Source organism: Hirundo rustica, chromosome 8 (genome assembly GCF_015227805.2).
Source record: "Hirundo rustica isolate bHirRus1 chromosome 8, bHirRus1.pri.v3, whole genome shotgun sequence".
NCBI lineage: Eukaryota > Metazoa > Chordata > Aves > Passeriformes > Hirundinidae > Hirundo > Hirundo rustica.
In genome coordinates this window covers 32,230,031-32,254,722 of record NC_053457.1, presented here as the reverse complement: position 1 = coordinate 32,254,722, position 24,692 = coordinate 32,230,031, and the positions used below count along the sequence as shown (strand labels likewise).

The window sequence follows — 24,692 nt, the reverse complement described above, 5'->3', positions numbered from 1 at the left end:
CTCTGATGTAGAATAGGAGATGGCAGGGGAGACAAGGATGGGTCCTGTTACTGTGAAGCTTAATGGAACTTGCATGTTTCATTTCATAAGTAATTTAATAGTGCAAAAGATCCCCAAAATTTTACAATTTTATGGGAATATTAAATAGTTTTAGTGCCAGAAATATGAAACTTAAAAAATGTTATGAAGTATTTTGCACTGTTGTGAGCTTTCCATAATTTCATTAAGGATCTGTTGCTGTAGGATGGTAACTACATATTTTTGATACTCAGAATTGTTCTTTTTTCCCCCCCAAAAAAAGTCACAGCTGACAGGTGATATTGTTTAAAACCATTTTTTTTTCCTCTAGAGACAATGTCCTTTTGTGTTGCAATAAGACAGGATGATATTTAGACTTTTTCATATTTCACTTTCCCCCCAATAATTTTAAAACAATGAAGATGATTTTGTGTGAAGGGAAACAATTTTTCATCGAAGCCTGACAGCCACTGGCTTGACAAATGATTACTCAAAATTCCAGACATCCCAGATGTGGCAAGTTAAGGAATGTGTCTGATGTTTTCCAAATAGACTTGTTTGTCTCTGAAAATAAATCATAGTAGATTAGGCTAGGAGCACATTTATCAGGAACTTCAAAGCTGAGCCATAGCAGTCTTGGCCTGTTTGTTGGGGTTTTTTTGGTTTGTTTGTTTTACAGGTGAAGGGCCTGGAATGTCAAGGAGACAAAAGATTCTTTTCCTACCACATATCCTCCTTTGATACCTTGAAATGAACAAACCATAAATAATACCCATAATTCAATGAATATGTAAATTTTTAAGTAACCAACACCTCTGACTTCCACAGGAACTCTTCTGGAAGATAATTAGGAGTGTTTAATGTGCAAAGTTATTCCTTTCCATATTTTGCAAGCAGTTCACAGACTTGGAAAATACTCACCGAGAAAACTAAAATTCCTTGCAATAGTAAATTAATCAAGTGGACATAAAACATTTACTGTGTCTTTTTCCTCTAATTTGATTTTTCTTCCACTCTTTTATCTTGCATCTGACTCACCACTTCCCAATGACTTTTCCCCTCCTCTGCAGCCTAAGGCTGCCCTTCTGCTCTTCTGTTGAGGTTTAGTTTTTTGTGCAGAGGAGCTGTCTGGAAAGCTGATGCTTCCTTGCTTTTGATGGATCTGTGTGAATTGATTTGTGTGGTGATTAGAAATATTTAAAATCATTTGTTTCTCTGAGTTTTGCTTTTGAAAATCTGTTTTAAGTACACACAGGACGGTGGAATTCAGATTTCCACGATCCTTACATGAATTTTGCCAATGGACCTCTATATTTGAAATTCCTAAGCGTGTGAAAACTCTTCTATTTCTTTTCTCAGACCCAAACAATTATTACCACAGAAGAAATGAAATGACAACTACTGATAATCTGGACTTTAAACATCACAACTACAAGGAGATGAGGCAGGTAGGCAAAGAGGCTGGTGTGTGATGGAGGGTGGATGGGTCCAGGCTTCTCAGCCCTGGGGAATCTGAATTCCACCTCTCCAAAATATCATTAAACTCTGTCTACAGTATGTTTTTAAAATATTTTCCCTGTTTTAATCTATTAGAAGAAGCAGTCCAATGAAGTCCCAAAGTTTTAATTTGTATATAAACTAACCTGTAAAGGGTGACACTACGTGACAGAGGAAGTATTTTCATATAATGTACCAATTTTTTTCTTCCGTATGTGTTTGAGAGGTGAATGGCACACACGTTTCTCCTTCCAGATTTGACTCTGATTTATCAACATCAGTTTTCTCATATATTTCAGTGGGTTTGGATAATCAGAATAAGCTCTAGAGTCCAATTGCACATTCACAGTTGTGAAAATTAGCAAAAATTCACCAGAAAAAACCCCTCTGTTAGTGTAATTTTAAATCCACCGGCCTTGTTAATCTTGTTCCTTTAACTTCAAACAGCCAGCCTTGTTCTTGGCTTTGTTATTGTTTTTAATCTTGCTTCATATCACCACAGACACAAGTGTGGGTTGTCCTGAAGAAATATTTCTGCCCACTTTCTCTTCAAATATAAAGATAATATGTTTGGACTTGATGTGTGTGATTCACTTGCTGTGTGCTGGATTTTCAGTGTATTTATACTGCATGAATCACCACTGGGTTTTGTTGAGCAATTGTGTATTGAGTCACACGTTTATTTTGGTAGAGATTTCATGGCCTATATTTCTTAGCACAAAGATTAGACGAGTAGGAACTCAATTGGCATAATTACTGTCAGGAACAATAAAATAAAATGCATTTATGTTGTCATTGCATAAAGGCAGGTTGGCCAGGTTAGAAATGTCTTGGGGAAAAAAAAATCTACAGCTTTAAACCAGGATGTTTTTGCACTCTTCATACAAATGGGAAATCTGTGACTGTGGTTGAGAATTGTGAACTGTGTGCTCTCCCAATCTCTGTTTTCTTCTGTGTCAAAATAGTTAACTTTTATAGAGCTCATTGGATTTTAATTGCTGGTGGGCACAATATTGTGGTTGCATTGCAACAAGTCTTATATTCCCAAAATTATTCTCAAAACTTCAGTGCAAAATGGAATAATAACTGCCATAGTCAATTTTTTATCAAAAAGAAACAAACAACAACAATCAAAAACATCCCCAACCCCCAAATATACATTATTGTTACTTTTCATAGGTACTTCACCACAAACCATCTTAGAAAAATGCTGTTCTTTGAAGTGATTTATTATCAGCACTGAAGGAGGAGAAGAGGTTGTTCCTGGACCATGTTTTGGAAGCATTACATTACATTGCACTAAGTCTAGTATTTGTGAGAGGGAGGGATTTTCTCAGTGTCAGGTAGTTTTAATACAACTCTCTGGTTAGGAAGATGAATTTTACAGCTCCATTTTTCTCTTTGTAAAAGAACATTCAATATTCTTCTTCCAGTCAATGGGAACGCTGGCTGTATCTTGTGTGCAGGATTGTTTTACAGCCCAAAATATTTGTGTTCATTGCTATGTATGTATTTGTATATATTCATGTGGTGCAGGAGCTGTTACATCTTTGATGTGGGTATTTGAGTACGGCCTTGTCTTCGAGACAACAAACCCAGATCACAGGTGAAATATTGTGCTATTTGTAGGAAATGGGAATGAGGAGATCAAATATGAAATATGTTTATTTTCAGCATTGTATTTCCATTAACTCCATTGCATTACATGTCACCAAAAGAGTCACAGTAAGTGTTACTACAAAGGCTCTAATGCAGGAAAAGTTCTTTAACGCAGAAAATAATCACATGTTTGCAATTAAAAAGATGATGGGGATCCTACTGTGGCCAATACAAATATTTCCACTGAATGTAATATACTTTGAACGTGGTCCTAGGCATTTTTTTTACTCTTAATGAGCATTTCCATACTTCCAACCACTTTTTAAAATGGATGTTCCTGGTATCCTGTGAGCACTGTGGTGCCAGGCACGTCAGGAAAGCTTCTGCACATCAAGTTTCAGAGTCAGGAGTTTCTCTGTTGGGTTTCAGAGGCAGCTCTGAGACAACAGGCTCACATTCCTTATTTCTCAGCTTGTGGAGCTGCATGGACACAGGGAAACATCAGCCAGCTCAGTTTCCTTCTGTTGGAAGAAGGTGTGAGGAGATAAATTAGTAAACACAGGTCTGAGTCTGTTACATTATTTATACAGCACCATTTTAGCCTTTAGCTAAAATAGAACTGCTTTTAGGGCTGCTTTTAATGCAATGTCTCTACTTGCTGGCAGAGTAAAAAAAAAAAAAAAATTATATTTCTATTGGAGAAAATGTGGCAACCTGCAAAATAAAAGCATTTCTGTGCACTGACACCCTGGGTCACCTCAAGTCCCTTAACTATAGTACCTCACAGAGCGTGGTAGCTTAATTATTCTCCATTATTTTAATTACTCTCCATGGCATAACGTTTTAAAAATGAGATAGCAGAGCTATAAATTCATGAACTAAACATAAAGCTTTTACAACTAAGAAGTAATTGGAGAAGCAAATGAAGAGTTTGTGCCGCATCCAATTTAGAATGAACCAATTCATAGTGGATCTATTTTGATGCTGCATTGTCTAAATATGTTATCTTTTTTTCTCTTTTTTTGTTGGCAGTTGATGAAAACTGTGAATAAAATGTGCCCAAATATCACAAGAATTTACAATATTGGAAAAAGCAACCAAGGACTGAAGCTGTACGCTGTCGAGATTTCTGACAACCCGGGAGAACACGAAGTTGGTTAGGATTTTAATCTTAACTAAATCTGTTGAAGGGGTGTTGGGATTTGGTTTTTTTCACCCTTCTGTTTCTCTAATTTTCACTGATGGAATTATATTCATGGCAGCAAAGATTTCAAATGTATGTAGGAGGAACCTTAGCGCTGTATTTCTAAATTGGGAAGAGGAGGGTGAGTACAAACAGAGGACATTTTGAATGTGGGATCGAATTTTTTAATGATCATTCTTCACAGTAATAAAATAAAAGTGAATTTTAATACTGGAGGATGGATTTTAGTAGTGGGATTGATGTAGCTATGGATAGAAGTTTATCTTTTTTATGTGGGGTGAATGCATTGCAAGCAGGGACAGGTCAAATCTCCAATTAATTTTTCACTCATGGGTTCTGGGGTTCAGTTTCCTATCATGATATAATTCTTCAGCACAGAAACTCGTTTAGTTTTTGGTCCTTCTCACTGTGACAATGCCTGGGACAGCTCTTGGAATAGAGGAATTTTGTGCTTTGCAATATCCATGAATATATCCCTTATAACGTGTTTAGATTAGCTGTTAGGAAAACTCTCTTCTGGCAAAGAATTTTTCATGTGACTTTTAGACCTTCAAAGCTGTTAAAATCTATCTCTAACATGCTGAAGTTGTGAGTATAATCATAGATATGTTTAATCAAAAAAGGGCTTTGGTGAATTTACACAGTGGCTTTAGATATCACTAATACATAAGCTTGTTCTAAAGCAGCAGCAGAAAGCAATTTATTTCTCCAAAGTGACATTTCCACCTCTCATCTGTGCAGCTGAGACATTTCTCCAGCTCTCCTTAAGTGAGATGTTGCTGATTGACCTCAATGCCATTTGATAGAAATTTGATTTGCTGCTCTGACTACAACTCTGCTCCATGTTTTTTTCCACAGGGGAGCCAGAATTCCACTACATTGCAGGAGCTCATGGGAACGAAGTGCTCGGACGTGAGCTAATCCTTCTGCTAATGCAGTTCATGTGCCAGGAATACCTGGCTGGGAACCCACGCATTGTGCACCTCATCCAGAACACGAGGATCCACCTGCTGCCCTCAGTGAACCCTGATGGATATGACAAGGCGTACAAAGCGGTAATTAGGATTATGAATGCATCAAGGAATTCTTTTCTTTCCAGTAGGTGAATCAAAAATGCTCCTCCTGTCATTATTTTCTTCGGAGAACACGTTTCACAAGCGACCGAAATTTAAAAATGAAAAGATGGGCACGTCAAAGTAAATACAAACCGTCTTGGGAAAAAGCTGAAAGAAGCAGTATTTGATGTGATGTTGGCTAGCAGGAAAATGTACATGGACAGAAGGGTCGCAAAGAAGGGAGCAAACCATCCTGAGGTGTACAGAGCCATGGGAACACCATTATGGAAAATGGAAAATTCATGAAGTCTGTTTCTCACGAGAAACCAAGCTCAGCACATGAAAATTTACATTCCTCCACAGCTGAAATATAATAGTGTGCCTTTAAGGAGAGCACAATGTGTTGGGCATCGTAATAATTCAGTCTGGATGAAGACAGACAACCAGGAAAAATCGTAGGGGCTGGTCAAATGCACTGGAAAATCTTCCAGAGCAGTCTGCAGAAGAGTGGAACAGGAAAGTCAAAATCATAGTCATGGGAGGAAATGTGTGCTGTCTCCATTGAGTAATATATTTTGGCTAGCCTCAAGTACATTTTCATGGGTTTTCCTTCACCTCATTCAAGATTTCATACAATTTTTTTTTAAAAAAAACAATTATTTAATTCAGTTGATTTAATTATTGAATTAATTAATAATTAATTGAATTATTATTTAATTTCATTAATTATATCATTAATCTCCCACTTCTCTGTATAGAATTACCTCTGGCACATTCTGAAACATTCTGCAGGGGCTCACAGGTTGCATTATGAATAAACTTTTTTTTATTATTTTTTTTTTTTTTTAATTTAAGGGTTCAGAATTGGGGGGCTGGTCTTTGGGACGATGGACTCAGGACGGCATCGACATCAACAATAACTTCCCTGACTTAAACTCTCTGCTCTGGGAGTCAGAAGATCAGAAGAAGAGTAAAAGAAAAGTTCCGAATCATCACATCCCGATCCCTGACTGGTACCTGTCCGAAAATGCCACTGTGAGTAAGGCTGGAAGAGGGGACAAAACGCCTGGGATGTGCTGAGAGAGTGGGATTTGTATTTCTTAAGAAATTAATAACCTGGGAGAGAAGTTCCACATCTGATCTATGTCAATAATTCCCTTTATGTCAGTGGAAATAAAAATGCACCACAAAAGGACCATTCCCCTCTAGGATTTAGAGGCAGGTCTTGAGGAAGAAACTGTTTCCTAGAGGATTTTCTTTTCCCTCAGGTATTGCGAGAACCTGGAGGACTCAATACCCAATTCTTAGGCAGCAAGGTAGACAAGGAGAAGCACAGCATGAGCTCGGCCATGTGGATCAGGCTTCTCCCAAGTTCTATGGCACAGATGAGCTTTTTGAAAACTCACTCACAGATTTGTCCTGGGATTTTCTTGCTTGCTCTTACTTGAAATATATTCTTATCTCCATGAACACAGCAGCAGATCAGGCATATGCAAACCCAGTTCTGTGGCTTATGTTAAAGTCGTTTATTGGATCGTAGTGCCAGAAATTTAACTTATTTTGGCCTGACCTTTTAAATATGATGGCAGCTATTAATAGCAGCCTCACTGTGGCAGTTTTTAGTACTTCAGAATCACAAAATCATGGAATAGTTACAGTTTAAAGGGGCCTCTGGAGATCAGTCCAAACCCCTGCCAAGGCAGGGTCACCTGGAGCAGGTGACACAGGAGCACATCCACATGGATTTGGAACGTTTCCAGAGAGAGACTCCACAGCCTCCCTGTGCAGCTGTTCCGGTGCTCTTCCACGCTCATGGAAAAGTTCATCCTCATGGTGAGGTGAAACTTCCTGTGTTTTGATTTATGGCCATTATTTCTATGTTCAAAATCCCTTATTTTGGAAACAAAAAGAGAAGGAGCAGTGTCACCATCTGAAACCTCTGTCAGTCCCTGTTTTTGGCCTCACTCGACATAGATGTTTCTATTTCTTAACTTCCAGACATGAAGGTTTTGTTAGTTCTTGAGGGATGTCTGTGACCTCCCAAGGGTGGCTGACAAACACCATAATTTAAAAAAGGCTGCCTCTTTGCCTGCATCCCTTCTGTTGGCTCCCAATGCTCAGGAACTCCTGAGGCTGGTGTCCCTTTGAAACAGCATTCTCAGATTTCCAGGCTGAATCCGAGCCGCCATTACATTTTCTCCCAGGTGGCGGTGGAGACACGGGCAATCATCGCCTGGATGGAAAAAATCCCTTTCGTGCTGGGTGGCAACTTGCAGGGTGGAGAGCTGGTGGTGGCCTATCCCTACGACATGGTGAGATCCATGTGGAAAACCCAGGATTACACGCCCACCCCGGACGACCACGTCTTCCGCTGGCTGGCCTATTCCTACGCCTCCACGCACCGGCTGATGACGGACGCCAGGAGGAGAGCCTGCCACACTGAGGACTTCCAGAAGGAGGATGGCACTGTGAACGGAGCCTCCTGGCACACCGTGGCTGGAAGTAAGTGGTAGAAGTGATGCCTTAAGTTTTAGCGTTCGTATTTTCCACGTTCAGCACTGCATTAGTGTATAACGGGGAGGTGTGGGAGTCGGCCTGACTGAGAAGCAGGGTCGGCAGGACTTCACCCCTGGTAAGCCTTGGCTTCAAGCCCTGGGAAACATTCATCTAACTCCTGATTTCCTCCCAAGATCCTTTGGAGTTATTATATGAACTAGCTCGAGTTCTTCTCCTCTATTGGTTACTTGTGTTCCGTGTATGGTATTGTTTCTAGAACGATCCACCCCCGAGACTATATATTGTTACTTCTCCCTTGTTTCTGGTCTTTGGAGTTTGTCACTATACTGTGTTCGGCTTCTGGGCATCATCCCCATTTTTATTTCTCATTAAATTAAATTAAATTTTGGGGGGCACACCATCGTTCCACTCCTCTTTTCTTACTTTGCACAGCATTCACCCTGAAATCAGGAAACTCAAAGATTTGTTGCAGCCACTCTCACTGCAACAATAACGCTGAACTTCATATTAAGTGTTAGCAAGTTCTCCTCACAGTGTAGTCAGAAAAAGAAACCTTTTCCAGCCCTAGAACCGAGCCCTAGAACCACTGTAGTTCAGGGCCCAAAAAGTATAAACACAGCAAACTGAGGAGAGCAAACTGGGAGGATAGGACTTCATAACCTGAAGCTGTAATTGACCAATTAACCCAAATATGTAAATGGACCAAAACTTATAAAAGAGTGAAAATTCGTGACCCACTGTCTATCTTAGGTGGAGCCACAGCCAGGCTCTTGCACTGCCCAAGGTGTGTCCTTTGAAGGCCTTTTAATAAACACCTACTTTATTCCTTTAACACTGTCTAGCCTCTGTTCTAGGCAGCCTCTCAAGGCATCAGAAACTCCAGTGAGCGTTACCTTGCTAATTAGGGTAAAACCATCACTGCCTGGTGTACGTTGCAGCAGCAGCGGCGGCAGAATGTCTGTTCTAAGAGGAATATTTCCAGATGTCATTACTGTTGTTAATACCTAGTGACTGCGTCTTTCACAAACAAGTTTTCCAAAAATGCACATGCAGAACATTAGCTTTAAGAACGCTGTGCACTCAAGACAGTTTGCTGGAAAGAAACCAACTCAGTCCAAACCCACACACAAGGTGACAAGAAGAAAACTGCTGCCAAGCGCCACGACTGGTGTCAGAGCTGAAACAGTGGCTTCGGGGAGAGGTTCCAGTGGCTCTCAGATAAAGAAATCCTGATTTCAGCCTCCTGCTGACTGAACTCAGCCTCAGATCAGCCCCTAGTCACAATCACTCGGAGTTGTAATGAAATGCCTTTAAAAGCTACTGTTTGCCTGCTACTGTTCTATTTCTAAAACACCTGGATGTCCTTACACTTAAATTTTGCATGGGCTCTACAGAAATTCCTGCTGCCAGGATAAATCACAGCCTGGATCAATCTCCACACACCCAAGCCTGTCACCCTGTTAAGGAGTGCAGAGAGGAAGCCATGGCCTGTGGTGTGGCCAAAACCTGGATTTCCAGGAAACCCCAATTAGAAGCCCATTTTTAACAGCATTAGGAATGTTTTCCTCTCTGGATGTGCACTTGGAGTGGGCTGGGAATCAGACACTCTGCTGATTCATCATAGTTCTGCTCAAAATGCTCGTGTTTTTCTAAGTGCATCAGTCAAACAGCGTATTCCCTGAAATTAGGAAATGAGACAGGCATCTGCCTCCAGTGGGCTGACAACAGGAACAGCACTAAGAGCAAACAGGTGCAGGCCAGTGTCTCTGAAAACCAGGTTTGGCTGAATCTGGCTCGTGTTTGGAACTTGCAGGTACTTCCACTGCATAAACATTTTGGGATTTTGGACATGGCTTTTAGGGCTTTTATGTTGGCCCATGTGGAGTTAGTGCTGGCCAGCCTTTAAAGGCTACAGTCGAGAATTCACTTTTCAAATAATTTTTCAGGAGGTTAAAAAGCGTTGGATGAATTTGGGGGGAAACTTTGAACTCTTAGGTCTGACAGTACATTCTTGTGCATTTCTGCAAATTCTAAAGTATAGTCTGAGAGCTAACCTGACCACTTAATTATCTAATTTATGAATTTAATTTTCCTAAGTGCAACAAGAAACATCATTATTAATTGATCCAGAAAAGATGACATTGATCTTGCCACTAACAGCTGTCACACTGATAAATAAGGATGGACAATATAGATGCTGAATATTACCCTGATTTCTTAGGACCAATTATGTTTTGGATTTGTTTCATCTGATTCGTTTTCTTTCTTGATGATGTTTTAATTATGATTTATGTCCTGCTCTGTTACATTACGATAAGACCTCCAACAAAGTGCTTGCAGAAGCTCTCCCTTTTGTGTGGGTGGCATCTCCTCATTGTACCACGCTTGAAACTGCCTGTCCCCTCTCTCCTCATCCATCTGCTTCCTTGCAGTGGCCCTGCACAGAAACTTCTCACTGCTCATGCCATGGGAAAATTTAGGTGGGATTTTTCTAATTTTATTTCAGTCCCTAGAGAAGCGTGTGCAGCACAGATACTCAACACCTCCTCGTGCCTTTAAAACCCAGCCATGATATTTCCCGCTCATTATTTTATCTGCAGTGAATGCAAGTTCTTCAGCAATTTTACATGTAAAGTTTCTACACTGGGGCAGCTGCACAGAGGCAAAAAAAGAGATTGATTTAATTTTATTTCCTGTGTTTTTGAGGCTGGATTTGCATGTTCAGGCACTAGGAAAGGGTCGCTCTTGGCAACGCAAAGCCGTTTTCTTAAATACATGTATTAAAACTGAGCAATTACTGTGTATGGCAAAACATTTCACAGAAGATTAATCAGGATGTTATACAGTATGTGAGGGGAAAATAATTGTGACTGTTTCTCAAGTGGAGGGGAAGCACATTTATGCAGAGTAGCATATGCCACTGGCTGATGTTGAGGTTTTCCCCATTAACAAAAGTGAGAAGTTTAACATCTGTATTATATAATCCTCCTGCTCTGCTTCCAGAAGGCACTGAGGGCTCATTAAATACTTGACTATTGCTCTGTGATAATTGGGCAGGAGCAGGGATTTTGGTTTAACTCTTCTGGGTGAGAAGCATTCGGTGCTTGCAACTCCTGCTAATCTTTGCCATTTAAAACATAACAATTGATGATCATTAACAAACATATTTTAAAATACCTTATTATTAGAAATGCAGGTGGAAAAAGAAATGAAGCTCACAGAATTTCTTCCTCTAGTGTTCATGTTCTGTATCTCGTTATCTCTGGGAGAGTGGAGAACTAATAAGCAGGGAAAATAATGGTGAGAAACAGGAGAGAAACCTGGAGAACGGAAATGTTGAGCTCTGTGTGTAAAGACAGTCTTTAGTGTTCCAGACCTTTGCAAAGGTTACAGTGGTCTCTGTAATGCAGAATTTAACTGCAGCTCCTCAGAGATTGGAGGCACTGAGCTTGATTAGGACAAATTTCTGATGGAAATCCCTATTGCAGAGCAACAGTGCAGCTCCCAGTCTTCTGCAACACCATGATGGGGGGAAGAGAGACCCTTTCATTCCTTCCAAACTACAGACACTATATGTAACATAAAATAATTATTGCTGCCTTGATTTTTCTGGCTTTTTTTTCAGTTAGATTACTCGGGGAGGAGAGCAGACTGAGGAACTGTTTCACCAACTGCTCTGATAAATCACTTTTACATAACAACCCCTGAGAGCACAGTGCTCTGTGCCCTGGCATTCAGGGTTCTATCAGTTGGGTAAAGAGCTGCACCTCCCTGCCACCCGACAGACAATTCCATTTCTACCCAGGGCACTCACAAGGGAGAGCTGCTCTGTGGGCAGTGTCAAGAATTAGAGATGCCTAGTGCTTTCTTAAAAGCAAAGCACAAATTTTTGTGGTAGAGAGAGTGACCTTCCTCCTGGTTGTGTCCCCATCTTCTCCATCAACAGAATCCCAGAATGGTTTGGGTTGGAAGGGACCTTAAAGCCCATCGAGTTCCACCCCTGCTTGGAGCAATTTCTCACTCTCACAGGTTGCTCCAAACCCTGTCCAACCTGGCCTTGAGCACTCTGGTGCTTTGTTACAGAATATTTGGTGTTTCTAAAAACTTTTTACCCTTCCAACTCTGCAGGCGTAGCCAGATGGATGGATACCCAACTCGTGTTCGTAGATGTTACGTTAGTTTGCATAAAAACTCAGATCTGATCAATAGATTAAAAAGGATATGAAGTTGTTGCCTTTTCCCCCAATATTGACAGGCATCAATGACTTCAGCTACCTGCACACGAACTGCTTTGAGCTCTCCATCTATGTTGGCTGTGACAAGTATCCCCACGAGAGCGAGCTGCCAGAGGAGTGGGAGAACAACCGCGAGTCCCTGATTGTTTTCATGGAACAGGTATTCACCAGGAGCGCATCTCCTTTCAGACTGAGAGACTAGGGTTCCTACCCTTTTGCGTGCATGATTAATCATGTGGTCATTGGTATTTTTGATAGACATATCGCTTCAGCCAGGCTGGTTAGACTTCAGGGAACAAAATAATGAAACTTCTGAAAATTTGATGTGGGTGCTGAGCTTGTGCTGGAAAGGGCTGCCAGAAAAAGACCCCAGTATTGTGTCTGTAGCTTCATCTGTTCTTTTGATCTATATCTTGAAATTGATGCCTCAGGAATCCTAACAAAGTTCACAAGCTGATTGACAAGTTAATGCCTGAAGGGCAGCTACAGGATTAATAATGATATTCCACAATGTTGTGAGCCATAAAGTAGGAATAGAAAAATATGATTCACTTATGGGATTAATGATTCATTGCAAGTTCCTAGTAAGTTCAGATCCATTGTAAGTTCACTGCTGTTCATTGCTCTGCAGTATTTACTTGCTTTTTTTATTCTCTTCACAGGTCCATCGTGGCATCAAGGGTATTGTGAAAGATGTGCATGGAAAGGGAATCCCAAATGCTGTTATTTCAGTGGAAGGTGTTAACCATGACATTCGCACAGGTAAAAAAAAAAAAAAAAAAAAAAAAAAAAAAAAAAAAAAAAAAACCACAGAAACCCAAACCAATAAAAATACAAATCAACACTGCAAAAGAACAGATCTGTGGTTTAAAAACAAACCCACTAAACCATGTTCTTAAGTACCACATCCACGGGTTTTTAGAATGTTAATTTTATGTATTTTTGTCTCTTTACTGGTGTTCTGCGTTCTTCATTTGCTGCCACTTCCATGTGCTTTGCCACTGAGGTACAGAGTGACAGATTTGGACACAAACTGATTTCAAGCTATGGAATATCACGGAGCTTTGTGACTTCCAAATCTTTAATGTTTGCCACAAGAGGTGACCTGAGCCAATAGTAAATCTTGGAATAACTTAGTTTGTGAATAATTTCAGTGCTACTGTGTCTCCATTGTAAAAGGAAGCATTGAATGACAGATACTCAATTAAGCAGTAATGATTCTGCCTTAAATATTTCAAAATGGGACCACTGGGAAATGACAGTAGGAACTAAAGAAATCAACTTGTTTTTTCTTGTCTTGGAAGCCTTGGCAGTGCTGAAAGTCTGCCATAAAGTGTGGGTTGTATTACTCTGTTAACAAAATTAATGTATTGCTCTGAGTTAATGCAATATGTGATTAATCTCCAGCTCTCTGAACTCTGGATTGTCATGTGGAAAAAAAAAAAAAATAAAGTGCAATAAATGTGCAAGATCCCAAAATCCACCTCGTAACACTTGGGGAACCTTGCAGCTATCTACATCTTGACTTATTGCTGAGCCTCTATGGCTCAAGGCCATCTGTACTTGTTAGTAAAAATAAAAGTACTTATTTCATTCCCTTTAATTTTTCTTTTTAATGAGACGTTTAAGCTCACACTCTGGAATCACTGTGGAGATGGGAACATAAAAGTTCTGTCTTGTTTCGTATTATCCAGGTAACAATACACGTCTCATTAGTCCCTGAAACATGAGGATTTATGCTGGAGCCAAAAAGCTAAAATGACATGTATAACTCCAGAGAAAGAAGGCAAATTGTCAGGAGTCTTCTTTCATTTATACCTTTTAAAATGAAAAATGTGTCCATTTAAACCTCTGAGTTGCCTTGATGTAAAAATAGGCCAAGCAGGAGAAGAATTATGGCCGCTATCTCTATTCACATAAGTTTTGTTTCAAGTGAGCTGAGCTCTGCTGTTTCACTGATACATTAACGTGGTCAGCTGCCCCATGGAGCCAGACAAAAGTAGCCTGTAAAAGCCCTCTAATAACATTTAAAGGTTTGAGAAAATTCCTTTGCTTCTTCCTGTGGACTGAAATAAAAGCACATTGGTTCGACTTTCTCCTGGATACAATGTCCCTGATGGAAGGAGAGGGACGCTGACATTCAGCTAACACCATTAATGGGCTAATTGGAGGCATTGATTCCAGGAGCAAGAACTTTGTGGGGAATTATTCCATTTTCCCTCCATGCAGATGTAATTATTGATTAAGTCTGAGTGGTTCCATGTTGTTACAGTCAGATATGGGCTGGACTCTACGAGGAAACATCTGGAAAAAGACTTCAGTTGGGTGAACAAATGCACCTTCTCCCCACTCCATGGTGCCAAGGCATCTTTGTGGGTTGCTTCCTGTGATTTGGGAAATGGCAAAGTAATTATTGATGGAGAAATGTGCAGTTTCTTCCTGGTGAGACTCTTCTGTGTCACAGCCAGACTTCAAAGACAAATATTTCTCTATGGTTTTTGAACCAAAGCATAATTATTTTCATTTCACACAGTGTCCAGAAATTTTTTTATTAATATTTTATAAAGTTTGCTCTGATTTCAGTATACTTTATGTACCAAACCCCAAGGATTTTGAGGTAGAATTTAGTAATATTTATTGTATTAAATATATTTATATATCAAATATTTATTTAATTAATCTAAACGATGCATAATTCTGGTTTTGCTCCTCTCCTGCCTCACTCCTGGCTGCTTGGTCCATCCAGAAAAGTTGATTTTAAGTTGTTACATGCTTTGGGTGTGCAACACTATGGCCAGGTTTCTTGGAGAGTCTTTTGCTGGTAAAAAGAAATCAGAAAGAATTTTATAAAGTTTTTAAATCAGTGCAGTTTGTTACATTTTAATGTGAAAATTGTTTTTGCACTTTTACAATTACTTAATTGTAACTAAGGACTGTCCTATCAGGCCCAAAGGACATTGCTCTTAATTGTAGTATTTCTGGAATAATCTGACATATTAAATTCATAGCAATGCTATCTTTGTCCTTTAATGCATTTTTATTTTATCTAAGCAGACATGGCAATCCTTTTCCAGCCCCAGTAGGTGGATATGGATGCAGTCTGCCTCCATTCTGCTCCCACTGGAACCTATTATTTCAGCAAACCTATTATTTACTAAATTTATCTGTGTTTTTAATTGTGTTTCTTCTTGCCATCTGTTCTGATTTTTTTTTTTTTCCCCCTGTCTACTGGATTTAATCTGATTTTAGAAAAACCCCAACCTTTTAGCCTGGTATTAAATTCTGGGCACCGACAGAAATACTCCTGTCTGCTTGCTTCTAAATGGAAAGGAGGGAAAGTGCATCCTGCTGAAGGCTTAACACCCAGCTTTGCCATAAATTCCCAGTGTGGTGTGAATGTGTAGGTTTATTCCTGGCCCTCTGTGGGGTTGTGATGAACAGACTGTTAAATGTGTCAGAAAAATGTGGGTCAGGTTTGCAGTCCTGGGGCTAAAGCCAGGCTGGGAGCAGGGATGTGATCACGGCCACACACGGGGGGATCCAGAGCCCTTTGCCTGCCCTGTGGTATTGCCAGAGCATTTACAGCTGAAAATGAACCCTTGGGGATAAATACGAGGAGTTTGGGCAGATTTATGGTTTGGCCTTTTGTTCAGCTTCCAGCAGATCCAGTGGTGAGGGAGAGCTGAATAAAGAGCCTCTCTTGGAGCCTTTCCTAAAAACACCCAGGTCATGAGAAACAGAAAATTTGTACCTTATTATCACCCCAAATGTGGTCAAATTGACTTAAAAGCCCCTGATGAGTTGGGATGTAAGAATGGACCCGATCAGGTACAATTCTAGCACACTCAGAGGCTGTGCTGTCAGGGTACAGACAACATTGCCATTAGTTAACACTTGCTGTTTGCAAACACATTTTTTATTTTACCAAACCCTAAATTAAAATACTCCTTCTTTAAACAGAGACTGACCAGCCTGATCCTTCCACAAATATAATATTTTTATGCAAATCACCTTCATTTTTTGCTACCCTCTGCACTGTCAGGGAGCCAAGGTTGGTGTTAGTAAGGCTGTCAGGTCTCATCAGTGCTAAAAAACCCCAACCCCTCCTCATGCAGAGGATGTTCCCTTTCTATTTTTACACGGAATTGCATATTTGAATATGTACTTTCATTTGCAGGGAGTTTCTCCAGGACAGAGTGCAAAACTAATTTTAGGTAATAGTTTTTTTCCCCTTTTTCAATTCCCAGCTAAGAATACACGGTGGTTAAAATCATATTTAAAAGAAGCTTAAAGTGATCCTGATGCACATATGGGTACATAAAATGGGTATATCTGAGTTCATTCATGGGGGAAAAGAAGAAACCAAAAACTCCTGATTCAGTGAGGTATTAAAATACATTTTTATGAGTAGTTAGTTGATTACAGGAGCTTGGTTTGTGCATTTACATTTAACCAGGTGGTTTAAATGTCCTGGTGAATTTACTTTGTAGGAAAATCAGTGTCATAAACCCCAATGTAAGTCTTTCTAGAAGGGAATATTTACTTACACCTTGAAGTGAGTTGATATTATGTATTCACATACTTTTCCTAATAAATAGCACCAAAATCTTTGTTCTGGCAGTCTGGTCAGGGTTGTGTGAAGCAGATATTTCACTGGGGCTCCTCTGGATCCCACAGATAGGATTAGAAGGGTCTTTTCTACCCCATGGGGATCACCAGATTTTGTCTCAGGCTTTTCCAACTGCCAAAAATCTGCAGCTGGATTGGATCCTTTTTTCATCACTTGGAAAATATGACTGAGGTGTGTTTTTCATTACGGCTGGCAGGATGAGGAGGGGCACTTGTGGTGAGGGCAGCCCCTGGGACACCCTCCTTGTGTGAGGATGGAGGCTTCTACCTGTGGTGTCATCATACCCATGGCCACAGACTTCTCCTGGGAATGATGCAGGGCTGGGACTCAGTTGTCCTTGTGGGATTACAAATCTGTTTATCCCTTCTGTGTCCTCATTTAATGGACTCAAGTTGCCCCAGGAAAGGTTTAGACGTGATTTCTTCATGGAAAGGATTTTCAAGAACTGGACCAGGCTGCCCAGGTGTGTGGTGGAGTCCCCATCTTTGGAAGTGTTAAAAAAATCTGTGGATATGGCACATGAGGACATGGTTTATTGGTGAACGTGATGATAATGGTGATGGTTGATGGCTGGACTTGAGGATCACTGAGATGTTTCCCAACCTCATCGACTCTGTGGCTTTATAAACACCACTGTCCTCAAGGAGAAAAGACCAAAGTCCTGAACATCATTTTTTTTAATTATCAACACCTTAATGAAGGGATGGGACCACTGTCAGGCTAAAACAAATTTTTTACTCAGATAAATTTCAGCCTCAAAGGCCGTGAGATTTTAGAGGAGCAAGAAGTCATCCATAGCTCAAAGCAGTTACAAGTTTCTTCATTACAAAGCAATATATAACATTCTGATCCAATGGAAAGTTGCCACAGAGTTTATTTTGTTTTTCTGACCCTTGCTTAATTCTGCTGCATTGGGTGTATTTTTATGCAGCGGGTGTCCTGGTTTGGGACAAATTTGGGAGAAAACTCCTGTATAGGATCTTTCTAAGGAAGCAAACTTACATGGCTCTTCTCTCCAACTGGTCTGGAAAAAAACCAAAACTCTCTTTGGAGAAAAGTGGAAAAAACTATTTTACTAAACAAATAAAGTGCATACAAGTATAAAGAATGAATAGTATGAAATAATAAAACTTCTCTTTCTGAAGTGAGATGGCAAACTGAGAAAGTCTTTGCCGTGGGTGTAGCTTGGCTCTCTTTCTCAGCGTCTCTTCAGTCCTAGTCTCTCTGGCGCTGCTGGAAAATGCCGAGGTCCAGGCCCCGGTGGGCCGCAGGTGCAGCCCCCAGTGCTCCCCTGGGTTTTTAGTCTAGAGCAGGTTTAAACAGTTCTAAGAAAAAGGAAAAAAACAGTTTAGGGAATTTTTCTGCCCTAGTTAGCTGAAACTAACTAAAAGCAAAGAAAAAAAAAAAAATCTGTCCTGCAGTCTCTCCAAGCCTCCGCCGAACACGCTGTCCGCAGAAGAATGTGGAGGAGTCGGGCAGTTTTCTCAAAACAAACTCCGTGCTTCTCCTTGCTCTTAGAACTAGTCTTAAAGGCACAGGACTCAATATACAGCACAAACAGAACAGACGATTGGGGATACAGGCATCATAAAGTTACCCTAGGACAGCGGGCTACTACTACATGTACACACATGCTTCTATTATAACATCTAAACTCTTCACTTACTCTATACAGTTACATTACTGCACTATAAAACCCTACACTATCTTACCTAACACAGTTTCTTACTTCCTTAATTCACATTTTTACAACCGTAGAAACGTAAGTTTGTAATTTCTCTCCTTCTGTGCGCTTTTATTTTTACATCAATCCAAGCCTCTTCCAAGGCTGCAAATCATACCTGTGGAAGTATCTGTGGAAGTTTTTATCTTTCCACTTCCTACATTTTTTTTCCCCCACCAGGAGCCGACGGGGATTACTGGCGCCTCCTCAACCCGGGCGAGTACGTGGTGGGCGTCAAGGCCGAGGGCTACACCGCCGCCACCAAGACCTGCGAGGTGGGCTACGACATGGGGGCCACCCGCTGCGACTTCACCATCTCCAAGACCAACCTGGCGAGGATCAAGGAGATCATGAGGAAGTTTGGGAAGCAGCCCCTCAGCCTGTCGGCGCGCCGGCTGCGGCAGCGGGCGCGGCGGTGGCAGCGGCAGTAGAGCTCGGCCCCAGCTCCGCTTCTCTCAGCCTGGCTGTAGTCGTAGTGAGAGTTACGTAGCCCGTCTCTTCATGCCTTTTTCTCTGCACTTTCTGTTAGTGGAGCTGGATGGATGCTGGGTGAGGGGGTGGTTCTAATTTTTGGTGGGGAAAAAAAAAAACAGAAGCAAAGTTCGAGTCGAACCAAACGGAGCCCCCGGTGGAAGGGAGAGACAGGGAGGATGGAGGAAGGTGTTTTGAGTTGAGCTGGAATGAAATGTTTTGCTTGTTGGGTTGTTTAATCCTTTGTCAATCTGCTTTCTTTAAAAATTGAAAAGAAAGGATAAAAAGCCACAGCAACAAAAAAGAGATACTTGTAAAGGAGAAATATTCTGAATGAAAAGCTGAAAAATGTATCTAAAGTATAGAATTGGTATATTTTTGCAACTCAAAAAACTTTTGACACTCTTTATGTTTTATTCTCATATCGGAGGAAAAAGCTGAGAGGCGGCAACTTCTGTTTAATGTGATTAAAAGTTGTGTCAAAATTTCTCTCTTTCTCTGAAAGTTCCCCTTTTTTGATAAGAGCTGTATTTCAGGAAAGAGGCCTGCAGTGAATAACCCACCTTTGCTTTCCTGCTTGGGTTGTTTAGATTTAAGGATGCTTTGTGCTGCCAGAGTTTAGTGCCAGAAGTGTTTTCTCCTCTGGCTTTTTAAGGCTGCAGTTCTACTCCATGAACTAAATCTGACAAAAAGGTTTTAGGATCAGGACCATTCCACCACTGTGGCGTGGCAGTTCTTCCCTGATGTGGGAGAAGGACCTGAACAAAGATTTTCCTGAGGATACAGCCAGTTGTGTCATGGATGAGAGGAGAGGCTTAGTCACTGAGAGGTGCTTCATTCAGAAATCCACTTATTCCATCTTTTTCCTTAATTTTTGGCCTGACTTGAAGTGCCTTTTGTGCTCCTGCACATCTCGTGCCACTGTCTTCTGTGACATGCGGGGGTTTCTGCACTCCTCTGCAGGCCTGCTCATCTTGCTGCTGCTTTTCTGGCCTTATGCCTCTTTGGGAGCAGGATTTGTGCTTTATTGTTGGCTTTTGAGTAAGAAAACTGTACAGCAGGACAGGATCGAGGTTCAGAAAAGATGCAGAGCACATCTAGGAAAGAATCAGCAGTGGGGAAAGCGCCAGCTGATGAAAATACAACTCTGCTCCATTAGCTTCAGTGTTATGACCTAAAAAACAGGGTCAGCTGCATGATTTTTAGCCAGTCTGTGGCTAAATAAACATCTCTCAGCACACATGGTAGCAGACTGCAGCAAACTCTTCCAAATGCAATTCTGTTTTAAACATTTTGATTGCTATTTGCAGTTTTTGCCAGTTTGATAGGATTCTTGGAAAAGACCTTCAGCAAAGTATCATTGAAACTGAGGAAAAAATAAAGCATGAGCAGAAAAGTTACTGTAAAAATACCATGTGCCATTTGTATTAATTTTTTTTTTATTGTCAAGGAATGTAGGAAACACATAAAAGGTAAAAGACTGCAGAATGACAAATATAATCATGAGCCCTTGCATAATAAATAATCATATTCTTAAATTTCTTGGGCAATTTCAGCCCATGCTTGCTCTGCAGTTACCATTAAATAACAGCAAAGGCTCCAATAAAACAAAGAGTGCGCTTTTAATTCTCTGTGACTGAAATTATGGAACACCTCCAAGTCAGTATCATTTCAATTAAGTAATAGAAGTAAACAACTCATCCAACCATTCCATCATGTGAAATTACTAATTTCACCCTCTCTACCACCCTTACAGCATCCTGTATGCCATATATATTTTTTTATATAGCAGATGTGACTGCAGTTTGTCAAGAAGGGATTTTTTTTTTCCTTGAGTGGTGAGAAGGGATTAATGATGTCTTTGTGCAGGTAACAAAGTGAAATCATTTTGGAATATGGAGTAATGACAGCAGACAATTCTTTTGCAGTTCAATTTGACTTGTTCACTGGCATACGTAGATTTTATGACCATCAAGAGCACACAAGAGTTTTTTGGGTTATGAATGGAGTTTTTTGGGTGGGTTCTCTCGGGAGTCCTGCAAAGGCATCTTGCAGGGTGGTTGGAATGCACTGGCAAAAGTGGAACAAAATAGCCAGATTTAACTGGGGTTGAAGGTGGAAACCACTGTTTTAGCCCTGGCAGGTGAGGTTTTTCTACCTCGAGATAATGGTGTGAGGGTTTAACTTCACAAACCTTGAGGTTCCTGTGCTTTGTTCTCAGAATTGAGGTTCTTTCTGTGAGAAATTATTTTTCATTTGATAAGGAGATATGGATTTGATGGGGAATTCTTGGACATCTGTTAGCTAAGACTGGATGGGCTGTGATTGCTGAAGGCCTCAGGTACTGGGGACAGTGGCTTTGGTGTTCCTTCCTGGCTGTCACTAGTGTTTACACGAGTTTGGGCACAGCAGAACTGGGACTGATACAGGTAACCTTACTCCATTTTAGTCCAGGCATTCCTGAATAAATGGCCTAATAGCTGTCAAGTTGACTTGTCTGTGCAATTATTTTCTGATTGTCCAGTGCTGGAAAACATTCCAGGCTCCAAGGGATCTTACCAGGATTATCTGATGTGTGAGTATCTGGTGCTGAGATGTTTATGCCTGCCCTGGATGTAATGATACCAAACTGATGTGTGCCCTGTTTACTGCTGTAGTTATGCACTTGGGAGTTAAAATGTTCCTTTGAAATACACAGCACCATTATTTAACCTTCAGACACATCAAAACCACAAACCAGTAAATCTGGATACCAGTGTTTCCTATTTATCTGCCTTTCCCCCTCTCTTTAGAACAGGTAATTTTTTTCCAAAGTCTGTGCTTTAAATCTATTTTCCTTTTAGTGTTGTAAGAGAACAGACAACCCTGCAGAGATGCCAAGAAATAAAACTTGAGGGTGGATTCAGCCCTTTTGTAATTACAGATCCATTTGAACAGCTTATAGCAGCTCTCTTATGTGAGAACTTTGTAAAATCTTGATCATCCCTGATATAAAGGAGAAAAATACAATTCCTTCCAAGCAATAAGAAATTCAGCTTCACAACCTCACCCACACAGGAAAGGTTAAACAAATGAAAGGTTAAAACAGGAGACACTCCACTCTGCTTGATAATACCAACCATCAGTCATCTGCTCCCATGCAGAGCCCTGACAATCACAAAACACAGTGGGAGCTGCCTGGCTTCTCCTCAACTCTCCCTGTCAGGTTATCCAGCTGTTCATTTTTATTGGTTTAATTATCATCTGGGTTTTTCTCATCCAGCCTGATAACTACAAGTGCAGTAACCTCTCAAAGACAGCTCTCAGTACCTGCAAATCCCAGACTGATTTTGGTTGGAACGATCTTAAAATTCTTCTCATTCCACCCCCTGCCATGGGCAGGGACACCTCCTGCTACCCCAGCTTGCTCCAAGCCCTGTCCAGCCTGGCCTTGGACGCTCCCAGGGATGGGTGAATCAGGCTGGGAATCTACAGAAACGATTTCTGCTTACCCACATTGGTGTACATGCAATGTGATTTGGTAATCTCTAGTCCAAGTTTAATTTTCTGGCAGCAGAAGAGTTTCAGGAATGTCTGAGTATGGCTTTTACCAGGAGGTTGAGCTCTGTGTGAGCAAAACACTGATGGAAATGAGTGTGAATTAAATCATTGCCTGTGCTAGTTAGGAAATGCATTTTTTTCACTGGATATTTTAAGCCTGTCACATATTTTCAGTTTCTGTCACCATGTATTTTCCCTTCTCTTGCCCATGTATAGTTGTGGGTTTTTTCCTCTAACTTCAGCTCATTATTTTCGCGGAATTTGGGACATCTCCCCAAAGTTTGGATTTCAGCAGTGAGTGACAGTCATCCAGCCAGATTTCCTTGTCTCTTTTATCACTCTGTGGCAGGAGGCTGAGCTTTATGAGAAACACCAAAAACAGAGATGAACTTGAAGCAGAACACAAGTGGATTCTCACCAGTGCCTTCCACTAGTTACCCTTTAAATACTTGCAGCAGATACCTTTGCTGTGGGCCTGAAAAAGCCCAGGTTTGCAGCTTTTTTAGCTTTTATTTTGTGACCAGGCTCTGATTGAATTTAGGCAGCAGCCCTAAGCCTGAGGGGGAAGTGTAAAAGCACAGATAAATTCTATGAACTGTGGTGGCATCACCTCCTGCTGCAGGACAAACAGCTCTGTGCACACCTCCCAACCCTCCAGCCAGAGCCCAGGGAAACTCTGCTGCTTCTCACTCACTCAGGACACAACTTTTCAAAGCCTTTTTCCTCTCCTACTGCAGCAGTTGCACATGTGGAAAAAGATCAGTCATTTTTACAGTTGATTTCATGGGTATTTTTAGGACCACCTTTGCCTGTGCTGCTTTGTGTTATCATAGAGACAAACAGGGTTTTTTTGGCTCTTTCCAGTCCTTAATAAACAGCTCTGAATCCTTTTGGCTTCAGGTGATTAACTTCTAGAAGTTTCAGTTGTTTTTTGGTTTGTTTTTTTTTTTTTTTTCTGATAATCTCCTTAATATTCCAAGTTTAAATCATATCTGTGCACTTAATCTGAAGTGTTTACTGCAAGCTTTAATTTCTTTTTGAAGGTCATTATAGTTCAGATGACATTTTTGTATTTCATGGTAATGTTGTAAGATTTTTTAGCAGAAAAATTCACTTTCAGTGAAGCCATCACAGTGAATGCAGTCTTGCCACCAAATAACCATTCTCTGCCATCTTCCATTGATAAAATCAGCCTTTTGCAGCATCCATAATCACTTTGTAGCTGGGTGAGATTTACAAATCTACCAAGTCCACACTGAGATTTGCAGGACAATTTGTTGATCGCTTTTTTGGCTTTTCTGTCCTCTTAACCTGACAAGAGACTCAATTTGATTTTGATGGAGATTACAGTTTCCCTTAAAATTTTAAACATTGCTCACATGTTTGTGATCTGCTCTTTGGGCAGATAAAAGATATTTTTATACACCTCACGAATTTCAGAGGGGCTGTATTGACTCAACAATTTTTGGTGTGGCATTTCCACTAAATATGCAAATGAGCATTTTCATCAGTAAAAAATGAAAATAATTGGATTTTTTTGACAGCTTGTAAAAAACTTGCAGGCAGTGAACATAAAGGTACTTTACAGGTGCATGTTTTGGATACTTAATCTGCCTTTTCAGGTGTTTGAGTGCCTTTGCTCACCCGCTGGGGTGTCACACACAGAGATGTTAAATCCACCTTCCCCTCGCTGGTGTCTGGTGATTTCCACAGGCTGGATTAACCAATATCCCACAGTTTTCTGGTCTTTACTAAACTGATCTTCAGACCAGATCCCTTTCAAGCACTTTCCTCTCCCAGAGGAAGGTCCCTGGAGCATGGCTGGAGTGCCAGCATCCCACCTGGAGAGAACATTTGGATTTTCACATCACGGCAGCACTTTTGAAACATTTTTCCCCCACCAAAACACTAGAAAAGAGCAATGCCCTGTGTATTCTGAAATGCTGGTGGTGTTTAGAGAAAACAGTAACAATTCCCACCAATTATGATGCTAAGTAATCTCAACCACCTGATAGTTTAATTATTCTAGTCATTAACTCTCTCCCTTAATTTGCTGCTTTCTAAAATTCAATACATCACTTATGTCAACAGCACAATCATTCTTATTAACTCTGCTGTCCCAAAAGCAACAAAAAAAGAGTGTTCAGAGTAAACTGTCATTTAAAGATTAAATATTTATCCAGCATTATTGTCAGCAAGGAAA

The 24,692-nt window shown here is 40.6% G+C and overlaps 1 protein-coding gene across 2 annotated transcripts in view; it reads left to right on the top strand.

The window, feature by feature from the left end:
* Positions 1-21,398, top strand: part of CPXM2 (carboxypeptidase X, M14 family member 2) — a 67,720-nt gene extending 46,322 nt beyond the window's left edge. For both annotated transcript variants that reach the window (XM_040071070.2, XM_040071072.2), the window contains exons 6-13: positions 1,378-1,466; positions 4,147-4,270; positions 5,177-5,373; positions 6,229-6,408; positions 7,578-7,875; positions 12,146-12,285; positions 12,788-12,887; positions 18,659-21,398. In XM_040071070.2, the coding sequence (XP_039927004.1) occupies positions 1,378-1,466; positions 4,147-4,270; positions 5,177-5,373; positions 6,229-6,408; positions 7,578-7,875; positions 12,146-12,285; positions 12,788-12,887; positions 18,659-18,909 (1,379 nt within the window). In that variant the 3' untranslated portion in view covers positions 18,910-21,398. The remainder of the gene's footprint in view (positions 1-1,377; positions 1,467-4,146; positions 4,271-5,176; positions 5,374-6,228; positions 6,409-7,577; positions 7,876-12,145; positions 12,286-12,787; positions 12,888-18,658) is intronic.
* The last annotated feature ends 3,294 nt before the right edge of the window (positions 21,399-24,692 follow it).